This window comes from Myzus persicae, unplaced genomic scaffold, assembly GCF_001856785.1.
Source record: "Myzus persicae strain clone G006 unplaced genomic scaffold, MPER_G0061.0, whole genome shotgun sequence".
Taxonomy (NCBI): Eukaryota; Metazoa; Arthropoda; class Insecta; order Hemiptera; family Aphididae; genus Myzus; species Myzus persicae.
This window is the reverse complement of record NW_019104419.1, coordinates 2,334-15,917: the sequence shown is the minus strand read 5'-3', so window position 1 is coordinate 15,917 and position 13,584 is coordinate 2,334. Positions and strand designations below refer to the sequence as shown.

The window sequence follows — 13,584 nt, the reverse complement described above, 5'->3', positions numbered from 1 at the left end:
CAGTGGTTCTCAACGGGGGCAATATCGCCCCCCAGTGGGCGGTAAAATGTCACCGAGGGGCAATGAACTAGTTTTGGGTGGTAGGGGGGCGGTGAACTAATTTTGGGTGGTAGATTACCATAATACTAGAACTATAAATAAAAAATATATCAAATATAAAAAATAAATAAAAACATGAGTTATTAGATAATTTCAATTTTTTCTTTTAAATTTTCCAAATACCCTTAACCTAACCCTTATTATAGAATTCTCACATTGTAGGGGCCGTTAAAAAATTTTTTGACACTCAAGGGGGCGGTAACTTAAAAAAGGTTGAGAAACACTGGTTTATTTCAATAAGTGCCCTAGGTTTCCGAGAAAAATCTTTTGTAATATGATTTTTTTTTATACCATGAAGAGCGTTACTGATCTGATTAATTTTCCAGCTAGGTATTCGTACTTTCTTCAGCCCTTTAGTATTGCCCATCCAAATATTAATTAATTTACGCATAACGCCTAAGCACACCAAATGCATATAATCCATAGAAAACAACTGCACAATATCTACATTTGGAATTGATGAAATACATGAAGTAGTGTTACATGTATGATGTTCTTCATACTTCATTGATACATAATCATCATGTGTCCTCAAAGTACTACCATTTGGTAAGTACGGAAAACAAACGCGTTTTTCTAGATGATCGCCTTCAACTGTACACCGTGTACAGGAAAAGAATCCAGAATGACTTTTCACTTTTAATAGGAATGCTCTAGCTGGTGCATCACAACATATAACTTCAATCACAATATTTTTTTTTGAACCATTAATAATAATACCATTAGTAGTAAGCAAAATTACTTCTGAAATAAAATCTTTTAAGAATTCGTCACTATTATTAGGTTTCTCTTGTCCATAGTATATCCCAATAGGAAACACATGTTCATGATGAGGCATTATATATGCTAATATAGGCCAAAATTGACTTGAACTACTAGCAGATAAGGGTAATCCATCAACTCCAACAGCTATTTTAATAATATCGGTTAGTGGAAATAAAAATGAGCATTTCATAATACCAGCACTTAGACCAAAATGATAATAATAACCTCTTGGTTCTACATTTCGTATGTTTGTAATTTTTGTAGATTTACACTGAAGCAAAGTACGAGAATTCTTAGGTAAAAATGTAAGTCCAGCATCACATTTAAGTACATTAAGTAGAGCATTAAGAGAATTTTGTGGAATATTGTAATCTGTAGCCCACTTCCTAAGACCGTCTTTAACATTTTCTTCTTGAGTACAATTTATGTTTTTAATAAAATCACCTGTAGGTATCGATTCTGTCAAATCTTTAAGGTTTTGGTCATTAAAGGGACTGGTTGATAATAGATGTTGACTAGTGTTCAAATTATCTTCAAAATTAAAGCAAGATGTAGTAGAATTTGAAATAGAACAAGTTTTAGCTAAAGTTTGAGTATTTAATTCATTATCGTCATCAGAGCTTTCAAATGCTAATAATTCATTCACAATTCTCCGACGTTTTGTTCTATAGCTTAAGGAACCGTTCATTTTATACTATAGTCTATAACATAATAATATAGAAGAGTGCAAATTATAACAGTTGGCCCCTGTAAAGTTGGATATGATAATCTCGAGATAGAAGAAAAAAAAATAAAGATAACAATAGGTAATAAATAGTAGTATTAGGTGTACTTGTATAATGTGTATGAATAATTATAGTGCCTATTTTTTTTTTTTTTAGTACATATTCTAATAGGTGAACAAACAAGACTAATTTATTTACCTATAAAACACAGTTTTTTATAATTACAAAAACTGTGTTTCAATAATTAAAAATTAGTAAAAATAAAAGTGATAGGTAATAATAAATTATTAGGACCTCAATTATCAGTAGTCTTACAATAACACTTAAGATAAAAAATGTATGTTGTACATTTAAATATTATTTTTAATAGATATGAGAGAGATTTATTATTGTATTTTATACTTATATGATGTAATAGTTTTGATTAGTTGTATGAGTTTTAAAACTGTTTTCAACCACTAACGAAGACGTAGACACTATAATAATTAATAAAATCACAAGCACTCATAAGCCGAACTAGGACTTAGGGCTTTAGGAGAATGTCGCGATACTGCAGTGGTACGGACAAGGACAATGGACTTTGATGCACGGAGTACGGACTACAGACTATAGTAAAGACGCGATGGGTATCGGGCATCGGCAAACGATGGATAGGAGGGTATCAGCGTATCGCGTCGTCAAAAATTATCGGAATAATTATTAATAAGTCATATATATAACATATAAAAGTATAATATGTAGCGTATATATATCTATCTATTTAACTTGCGGACTGCGATTGCCGAACGCCGACCAATCGGCAGACTGTACAGTTTACATAGATATTATGAGATAGCGCTGAGTGCAGACATTTCGATAATGCATCGTGGGTTTTCCACTATATCGTCTATGTTAAAATTAATGAACAACACAATATTATTATAGGCTATAGCGGCGACTGGCGACGACTCCGTGATCACCGACTATATAATATTATTATAACATCATTATACAATCCGACAATCGTCAATCATATAAATTATTCAACTACTCAAAATAAATTAATCCCTATTACAATAATATTATATTATTCGTCATTTTCATAGCACAATATGTAAAAGATTAGTTTATTATTCATGTGTTACTCTTTATAGGTACCTTTATATGTTACCTAGGTAGGCAGGTACATAATAATACAATTTATTATATCTTTAATACCTGAATCGAGAACACGGTGTTGGAACTGTACGAGTTTTATTCTAAAGTCCTTGATCGAGAATATAACTGATACTTTTACATGCTTAATCTATGCACCTAAGCACTTATTATTAATTGGTATAAGAACACACACTCACGCATCATTGATGCATTATATTATGCACATCCAGAATACAATTCTGCTCACTTCTATTATTATACCCCAATGGCCCAATATTGTAAATCAATTAATTCGAATTTCAATTTACAATACATATTAATTGTTAAAATGTTTACCCTATGAAGGGAATATCATACTACGAAAATAATTAAAGTAGTACACCTACCCTACCTATCCTACCTGGCTAGTGGCTGCCTACTTTTTATGTGTATAATATAAATTGGTATATTATATTAAATTACAATAGATATGGATAGATAGAATTAATGTAATTGTTGTAATTATTAGTCTTTCACGTTTGTGCTAATATAAGGGCGTTGTGAGTTACTTTATTATACATTAGCAAGACATTATTAGTACCTATAATATAATATATATAATAATATAATTATTATAGTAATAGTCATAACTAGTAACACGATCGTTAACTTTTTACCTGCAAAAAACACAACACGATTGCGTAGGTATACTTCTACACATATTTTATAAATTGTTGGTTTATATTTTTAATTTATATTAAATTATTTTTATTTATGACCGCATAAGAAGCTATAGAGTCATAGAGAAGAAAATATTAAGTATGATTTAATAAATTTAATGTGAATTGTGAAAATATAGATTTTTTTATTTTTAACGAATTCCTTAAGATGAGGACGCTGTACACCCTCATGTATAAATTGTCTCCGTCTTAGAAAACGTTCCTACTTAGTTAGAAATAACTGTTTTGCACTGAATATTATAGAACCACTATCATGCTGTAGTGATAGTTATGTACAATTATACTCCAAATTGTATTCAAAAAATGTTATTAATTTTTCCCTATCATTTTGAAAACTACTTGGTATTTTTTTCTTTTCACCCCTAACGTTTACCGACAAGATATACTTTCCTGTACAAGATAAGATACTGACGTAGAAAATAGATGCATTTTTACTGGACCAGGTGTGAAATTTAAAGAATTAGTATAAAGGTTATGCACCCAAGTATTTTGAAAATGTTTGATGACAAAATAACTTAAAATATTTGATACACAACGTTTTGAAAATATATCAGTTATATTTGATTTAAAATACTTGGTGCCTAAATATTTTGAAGATCTTTGATGAAAAATTATCTTACAATATTTGATACAAATCGTTTTGAAAAGGTTTTAATCATATTTGTTTTCAAATATATGGTGACCGAATATTTTGAAGATCTTTGATGAAAAATTATCTTACAATATTTGATACAAATCATTTTGAAAAGGTTTTAATAATATTTGTTTTCAAATATATGTTGACCAAATATTTTGAAGCTAATTCAACAATATTTTCAGTACAATATTTGACAGGATACCTTCTACAAATATTTTGAAAATATTAATATTTTCAATTTGCTATGTGGGATACAATGTTATATTTACAAACGTATCATAAGAGCGTATCATATATAAGTATCATATAGTTAAAACTTTATTTTTCTGGACTTTATTGAAGCAAAATCTTCAATGGCGTCTTCGAAATCAATGCTTTTTGTTATTTCATGCTCAATTGATAATATTGCAGAATTGGTTAATCTGTTTTGCGACATGGTTGACCGTAAATACGTCTTAGTTAGTTTCAATTTACTAAAAGAGCGTTCCCCGGAAGCGACGGTAACAGGCATGGTAAGAAACAATCTATATGCAGTCATTAAGTTTGGACAAGTTGAATCAAGTTTATATTTTTTAATTGCGTTTAAAATATTTAAAGCAGTTGCGTTTAAGTTTGGTAAAATTGCTTTTACTTGATATTTAAAAAATTCGATTTCGTTAATTATTTCCTGGTCAATATCTTCGTTGTATTTGATAGCTAAATCAGCTGCATATTTTTTCAATTTTTCAACTGGTGTAACAGATAGTGAATGAGCAGAAAGAAATTGAAAATCATCAGCAATATTTGATAATTATTCAAACCTCCATTTCATTTGAGCCATCATATTATCAAGAACTTTGTAGTATTCCAATGTTAAAAATTGATCTGCAGAAATATCTTCACCCGATGAATTTTCTCCACTCATAACTTTTCTTTTTATTGTCCTTTTGATTTTTAATTCAGATTTTATTCCAACTTTATCACAAATACTAATAGCTTCAGTTTTAATTTGTTCATTTCCACTATCACGCATTTCTTGGAGAGAAACATTTAAACAATTTATCATTTTTGAAGCCTGATCTATTGAAATATTTGAGATTTGTAATAATTTATTATTATATTATTATATTTGATTCAATATTTTATCCCACATGACTAAAAAATAAACAAATTCCAAATCAAACTGTTTCAATATACTTTCTGCATTAGCAACCCCATCGCCAAAAATTGGATTGGTAGATATGTCACGTAAAGCTTTTATCACACCGCCAAATTGACAATACAACGAATGAACTGCATTATATTTAGATGCCCAGCGTGTGTCACTGTGCGTTTTTAATTTTCAAACACCGCATTAGTACTTCCCAGCGACTTGTTGATCCAGCAAAATAGTTAAATATATTTTGTACAATACCGAAAAACGAGATCATTTTTACTGATACACTAGCAGCATGTACGGCGATTAAATTAAGGCTGTGTGCAGCACAAGGGTGGTATACCGATGTAAACATGTAGTGTGCACGGTATAATTATACGAACACGAACAAATAACAAGAAGAGCGTGTAGCCCGGTGCGATTCAGATAACCTACTGACTACTGACAACTTACTGACATGACATGGTGATTTGTAAAATGTAAAAATAATATATAAAAGAATACCAATAGGCAATAATTTGTATCTGGTTTTTATTTACTAACGCTTATCTCGCTTTTTTCGCGTGCTCGACGTGCAGTCGATTTTGAAATAAAGAATACGATAATTTATTATAAAGCCAATAATATAACAAGAATAAAACGTTTGGTTGACTAATTGTTACTCCTCAAACATAGTCAGAAATTTGTTCAGAAAAAAATTGTAATGGTCCAAAATAATTGTAAAAAAATAATCTTTCTCATATATTATCTTATATACTATCTTATTTATGTAAAGTTTAAAATATTATAAAAAAAAAATGTTTGGCGCCCCTTTAAACCATGCGCCCGGGGCATATGCCCCCTAGCCCCCCCCCCCCACGGCACGGCTCTGAATGTTGATATACTAAATGTACAAAATGACAATGACACCGTGGAAATTGAACATATAACTCCTCAACATATTGAAGACATCCTGGGTAATATAAATAGTGAAATAAGATATGAATATGATGATTTATCAGCTAGTATTGTTGTCGTGGATGCTAATGATGTAGACAACTATGATAATTTTGTAAATAATATCAGACAACAATCACAACATCAAAATTATTTAGTAGAAAATAATAATGTTATTGATGATCCAATAACTATTAGGCCTTCCACATCTGGCCATATAACTTACCCAAATAGTTCTAATGATTCAAGCAATGTGCCATTACAAACTAAAGTGTTGAAAATAAAAAATTTGCCCATTTTACCAAAAAATAAAAAAAAAAGAACATGTACAGTAAGAAACATACACACAGACCCTATCAAAAAATCAAAAAAGGCCAAAGAAAATAAGAAAACAACTAAGTGGTTTTCTGGAAGAGATAACCAATTCACAAATTCAGTTCCTCCTTTCATTGGTAGTGAAATAGTAAATATTGACACAAATGATGGTGCTACTCCTTATTCCATTTTTATTCAAATATTTACAGATGAATTATTTGAACTAATAAGAGTTGAAAACATAAGGTATGGTATTCAATGTGGTAAAGACAATTTTACCTTATCCATCAAAGAGTTAAAAAATTTTTTTGCTATTATTATTGCCATGACCTATATAAAATATCCCGATGTGCGGATGTATTGGTCCTCTCTTCTGGAGGAGTTGGTGTTGGAGTGGAGTAGGTGGATGACAAATTAGAAACCTGAGACATGTTTGATGTTGTTGAGCGTGAAGGATAATCATAAGTATGCGGCAAAGGCTGTTCGTACATTCCATTATCTGTATTCAGAAAGATACCCATGAAAGCATGTTGAATTGCACTTTGTGTTCTAGCAGAGTATTTTTTTAATTTGTTTGCCACAAAATTGCCAAAATTTTGTTGTTCGTCAGAATTTGCAGCAGAAGCTGCAGCAGTTAAAAGTCCAAAAGCTTTATCTAAGCGATGATCTTCTGGATTTTTTCTTTTTTTTGAGGACGGTGGAGTCGGTGTTGAAAGACTCGGTGGTGGAAGTGATGAGCTTGTAGAAGGCGTATTTACATCGATTTCTGTCACTGGGATATTATGTATGTCTGTTTCTTCTTCAATCTGTATCTGTTCAAAATTTAAAATATCGTAATTAAGTATTAATATTATTATAGTAATTATTTTATATTCCGAGCCACAATGTTGTGTGTGTGTATTTTTTTTTGTGTGTGTGTGTCTGTGACTTGTGTACGCTAGAACTTGTCGAGATAATACTTCGATTTTTAACTTCAGTAGCTTTTCCGGTTTGAAAGTGAATATAGTTTGTGCATTGGGGATGTCATTTTTTGAAATTTCCAATACTTTTCAAAAGCACCGGGAAAAACAAAAAAAAAATTGACAAAAAACGAGAATTTTTACGCAAAATCAAATTTTGAAAAAATTTATTTTAGATATGGGTGTAAATCTAAAACTAAATACCGTAGAAACATGATATTTTCACTGAATGTTGAATGTTTTCTATACGTGATAAAATTTTCAAAAATTTTCAAATCTTTTTAAGTTAATTATGGACATTTAAAATTTTCAATCTTTTTTAGTTTTTTTTTTATAAATGACGACAATAGAATTTTATTCGTTTGGTAAATAAGCTTCAAAATTTGATACAAGACTTCTTTTTAATAAGCATTTAATAACCTAACCTTGAATGAATCTAATTTGAGTAATTTGGAATTTATTTTATAGGTAACTACATTTTTTTTTAAAATAATAACAATATAATTAATATTGTATAAAATATCCTAGACTGAAAACTCGTCTCCGATCAGAATCGTTTTTCGTATACAATGATATTATATCATTGAATTCAAATTTAATACTATCCATTACAGTAAATCACTCGTAAACATCTGTACAGCATAGCGACATCCATTTACTTACCCGCTTTTTTTAAAAATTGTTTTATAGTAATGTATTAATTCGTGTAGTGGTCGTTATCTCGGAAAAATATTACTATTATAGCTAGTGTAGTTTCAATAACTATAATAATATAGTAACATTATCATAGTTGTACAGTTATTTATATGATTATAAATTATGATTGAATTAAACATAATATTAGTAAAAATAACAATTTTTTTTCCGTGATATTATTTGGGTATAACAAAATTACCATCTATTTTTGAACGATACCTAAAGTATTATTGATTATTTTTAGTTTTTACTTTATATTTTTTTGTTTTTATTTTGTATGTCTTAATTTAGATTTAAAGTATTAATATTATATTAAGTATTTTAATAGATACTAACTTAACTTAAACTTATTCCTAATTACATAAAATATAAACTATTTTATACTCACAGAACTTGTTGTTTGACTAGGTGTATCCTTATCCTGGAGATATTTCATATGCTTGTACGCATACCAAGAGCTTTCATATATTTCATCTGCGCCTATGAAAAATATAATTATCACCTATTTAAAAAATTTACATTCACATGTAACTTTCTTACCTTTCCCTGTTCCAAAACTTTTTTTAATTTTTGTTTTTTCTCTTCTCATAGCAGATAACAAGCTATTCATTTTTTTCCTGCATTCATCAGCAGTACACCCAATTTCTTTTTCTATCTGTTCCAAAGCATCATTTCTTTTGATTTTATTATAGTATTGAGGGTGTTTTGCATGCCAAAGTAACGGTATTTGTTCATACAATTCAATAAATTGGATTGTATTTTCTTCGTTCCACTCCATATTATAGTCACAAATACTATTAGCAGATAGTATTAAATACTATTAGCAGTTCGCGATTCGCTATAGACTGTTGAATCATGGTGCCTATATCATTTTTTTTCATTTTTTTCTGTGGTTCTTTGAAAGTAAATTTCCTACCAGCTGACGAAGGAGTATCTTTTAATTTTTCAACAGAATCTTCTCGTTCCTTGTTGCTGTGCACTTCATTATCTTCTTCCAGTTCATAATTATTCTCCAAGATTGACGTCTGTGGTGTCTCTAAAATTTGACTAACTTCAGTGTCTGCATTGTCGGATTGTTCATCATCACTGTCAACTATATTGGCACTTCGCTTTCTGTTCTCCATGTATGGCAACAAAAACTCCATTTGTTTCTGGAATTTCCACCGTCTAACTGTCTCAGCTCCAGCTCCACTTTTAAACATTTTTTTTTGCCTTCGTAGAGCATCTCTGTGGCAGTTCCTCAGTTTGGTCCACATGGTTTTCACTGTTTCACCTGTAAAAACAATAAAATACAAGGTAGCGTTTAAACTTCCGAGTTTTGTTTGAACTTGCATTTTCTTTACACGATATAATTTTAAAAATATTTAGCAACTTTTTAAACTATTTATAGTCATTTGAAATATTCGATTTTCTTACTTTTAGATTCTGAGCGGAGCGACTGACCGACCGTTTTCACTCAGAATCGTTTTTTTTATACAATGATTATAATATATCATTGGATTCAAATTTAACACTTGATAATGTATTATTGTACTTGTATTTAACATAGTTAACCAAAATTGTTTAACTGCAAATTTCACATCTCTTTGATTAATAGTAGTAAAATGTAAAAATAATTTTATTAAAAAAACTGTCTTCCCTGTTGGTTACAGGTATTTAGCTTCAGGGGGTCGATTCTTGAATCTCGTTATAGCATTGTCGTGTACGACAAATCACGTTTGTCACATGAAATATGTTTTTGTCTATTCTTCAATGTGTATATACGAAAAAGTTGTGTGAAAAAATATCGTGGGGGTATGCGTGCCACGACTTTTTCATATCACTCGACTTTTATTATTATCATCGTTTATCTTCACCGAAATTGTTAAATAGTACATATTTTTTTGAAGTTCATGTTTAAAAATGGATGATTTCAACGATCTTGCAGCTTTATATATTTTGAATATGGTTGATGAAGAAGCTTCATATAACCCAAGACATGGGTTTACAGTTAAGTATGACCCATTTACACAATGTGATCGTTTATTTGTAAAAAATTATAGATTAAGCAAAGATTTAGTTCAACAGCTAATAGCTTTAATTACACCTTACATTGAACCAGAAAGAAGGTCGTCATCTATAAAACTCTCCGAAAAGGTAATAGTAAAAAGTTGTAAATAAATGTAGGTATTAATTGAATGTAAAAAAACCTACTATGTTCACCTAAGTTAAATACATATAAAGGAACTTAATACATTAGGAACAATATGTCAACTAACAATGCATTATTATAATATAATACTACTAAAATTATTTATGAAAATATTGATGATAAGCACTTGGCATTTCCATGACATTAAAAAGCATTTGATTCAGTATTACAGTGGACTGTGATGTTACTAAATAAATTGTACTTATGTGGTATTTGAGGTAGTGTTCATAAATTATTTAACTCATACTTAAACTGAAGATCACAAAGAAATTAAATTGATAATCACTTGAGTGACATAGCTAATATTAATTACTCACTCAGTACCACAACGTACAGTACTTGGACCGTTATTATTTATAATTTATATTAATGGCTTTCTCCACCAGTTTATTCAGGGAAAATTAATCTACTTTGCAGACAATACGGTTATTTTAGTAAAAAATCAAAACCTAAATGATTTATATAAAATGGCAGAGAATAGTTTTGCTACATTTAAAAATTGGCTGGACAATTGCTCATAAACAATTAACATGGAAAAAACTAAATATTATATTCACTTAAAATAAAAAAAAAATACTTAGCTATCGGACAAAAAAATATTGTTCATTAGGCTGTCCCACGATTAAAAATATACCTTAGTATATCTTTAATCGTGGGCTGTCCCTTATTTAACTATAGATCATAGAACAACAGTCATAGTTATTCCACAGATTATATAAAATAATTTAATAACAATTGTAATTAAAAGTTTAATATAATCTGTGGTTATTCTACCTTATCTAAGTCTAATGCCATTGTTCCTAAAATGAGAACAGTTTTTGGACAACAATGTCTTAAATACAAGATTATACAGTTATACGATTTTGTTATACTCATGATTCAAATATAAATAACTTAAGAAATCTGTATTAAAAAAAAATATATTAATACTTTATTATAGTAAGTTTATTTTAATTAATTTAATTAAGTTGATCTGTCGAATCAATTTATAATATAGTTAAAATTTGTACCTATCTAACAATATTATTACCTACCTTATGGAAGTCTCTCCTCTAGCACAGCTATATTGGCTTTTGAGGAGATCCATCTGCAGTTGTTAAATTAATTTATCTATGCATAGTATTTTTACAGGTGTTTTTAGCATTAAACTTTTTCGCAACGGGATGCTATCAAACGCCAATTGGTAACAATAGGTATGTGGCTGTATCACAACCCACTGTTTCCAGAGCTATTAATTGTGTGGTTGAGGCATTGAACCACCCTAGAATATTAAATGAATGGGTTAAATTCCCTAATAATATGCAAAAGATCAAGCAAATTAGGAATGAGTAAAATAAATTATTATATAAAACCTTAATAACAATTTTCAATCAAAAATTTGTTTTGCCTACTAATCTCAGGATTTTACTTCTTTATTTTTTTAGATTTTTTATTAACACTTCGTTTCCAGGAGTTGTGGGCTGCATTGATTGCACACATATTGCAATTGTACCTCCTAACAACCAGAATGCAGAAATACCTGAGTATATTTATGTAAACAGAAAAGGTTACCACTCATTAAATGTACAATTGGTAAATGTGTTAAGATTTAGTCAATATTCAGGCATGTAGCCAAGACCCCATGGACCTTCTGGATACGTGCCTGATTGAAATAACTTACTAGCACACCTAGTCAAATTCTAATCAATAGTTAATACCTAGTTCTTTTATTTTATTTAATAGATTTGTGATTCTAAACTTTATATTTTGAGTGTGAATGCAAAATTTCCTGGCAGTACAGCAGACTCTCATATATGGAATTCATCTACAGATATAAAAAATATCTTGGAGGAATTGTATAGACGTGAACACAAAGGCATATATTTACTGGGTAAAATAATATTATTCATAAGAAAAAAAATCAATTTAAAGTGTTGGAATCAACCTGATATTTAAAAAAACTAATATGATGTAGGAGATTCAGGATACGCCCTAAGACCTTGGCTTTTAACACCATATTCTGAAACAACAACTAACGAAGAAGAAAAATACAACAAAATGCAGATGANTACAAAAACCTACAGTACCTACTAATAGCTAATGGCCACAGTTGCCGGGCTCAGGATCAATTAAAAAAAAAAAAAAATAAAAACTAAAAAAGAGAAACCTATTCTAACGAGAAGTAGTAGCTTAGATAATAAGTCAGGTAGAACTACTCGTAGTAAGGTTACTGATAGTTTTGAACACACGGAGTTATTGTTCGATAAAAAATTACGAAATAAAAAAATGGTTACCATAAAACTAGAGGACGCATTTAAATTAATACCTTTATGCACGGGCGAGGATGACATATATTCATTTGTAAATGCATGTGACATGGCAGTGAGTCTAGTCGAAGAAAAATATGCACCAACGTTAGTAAAATATATTACGGGCGTAACACGATTGCGGACTTTTTACCTTTTTACCTGAAAAAAACATAACACGATTGCGGACTTTTTACCTTTTTATATTTGAGAAAAAACAACACGATTGCGGACTTTTTACCTTTTTATATTTGAGGAAAAACAACACGATTGCGTGTTAAATATTTTTATTTTGAGCAAACACAAATATTTAAATAATTTTAAATAAAGGAATATAGTTTAAGAAACCCACTTATAGTATAGTATAGTATAGTATACGTATTACGTATACACAATTGCTACGGACAGTGGATACTATATGGTGTCTAATAATATGTTATTACTATAATAACTGATAAGTGTTAATGGCTGTGCTTTTCCAACGTATTCACATCCGATAATATCTATTGTACCGGATTTTATTTTATTGATAATTACTAATACTGTACGTTAAAGAGATCTATAGTGTGGCAGTCGTCAGTCACATGCTCACGTCATATTATCTAAACGTTTTATTATATTGTGACAGTCTATATTGTGCAACGTGTATATTTCCGTTTATTTTTGTGCAATTTTTATACGTCTCATCCATCTATTCACCAAGTTCTACATATTTTATTAGATATCCAAAGTGAAACTTATTTAAAAATATATAGTTTAAAACAAAATAATATTAACAAGCCTCGTAAAGATCAAGAAGAGAATATTGCATATATAATAAATACTTGGCAAAAATATAAAAAAAAAGAAATATCTTTAAATAATTATTTGCTGACATTAGGACCACGTTTTTGTGCAAAAAAGTTATAAGAACTTGATTTTTGTTATGTATATAGGTATATTTATTTTTTTTGACACGTAATAATAAGTTACTGTGATTTATATA

At 29.5% G+C, this 13,584-nt stretch overlaps 3 protein-coding genes and 1 pseudogene across 3 annotated transcripts; 2 read left to right on the top strand and 2 right to left on the bottom strand.

The window, feature by feature from the left end:
• Nucleotides 1–2,121, bottom strand: part of LOC111042034 — a 5,674-nt pseudogene extending 3,553 nt beyond the window's left edge.
• Nucleotides 2,122–5,302: 3,181 nt separating this feature from the next.
• LOC111042025 lies at nt 5,303–6,695 on the top strand. Its single transcript, XM_022326517.1, has 3 exons — nt 5,303–5,309; nt 6,063–6,616; nt 6,678–6,695. Exons 1-3 carry the CDS (start codon nt 5,303–5,305, stop codon nt 6,693–6,695), a joined length of 579 nt encoding a protein of 192 aa, XP_022182209.1.
• Nucleotides 6,696–8,920: 2,225 nt separating this feature from the next.
• Nucleotides 8,921–9,379, bottom strand: LOC111042024. Its single transcript, XM_022326516.1, has one exon. It carries the CDS (start codon nt 9,377–9,379, stop codon nt 8,921–8,923), a length of 459 nt encoding a protein of 152 aa, XP_022182208.1.
• A 227-nt stretch (nt 9,380–9,606) lies between these two features.
• Nucleotides 9,607–12,376, top strand: LOC111042022 (putative nuclease HARBI1; the record flags this gene model as incomplete). The annotated part of the gene is made up of 5 exons (XM_022326514.1): nt 9,607–10,259; nt 11,446–11,642; nt 11,739–11,886; nt 12,037–12,184; nt 12,269–12,376. Coding segments are annotated over exons 1-5 (835 nt in total), but the record flags the coding sequence as incomplete, so codon positions are not given.
• Nucleotides 12,377–13,584: the final 1,208 nt, after the last annotated feature.

What these genes read in the sequence shown, in the direction of transcription:
- LOC111042024 (XM_022326516.1), bottom strand. Translation starts at nt 9,379, where the DNA reads ATGTGGACCAAACTGAGGAACTGCCACAGAGATGCTCTACGAAGGCAA.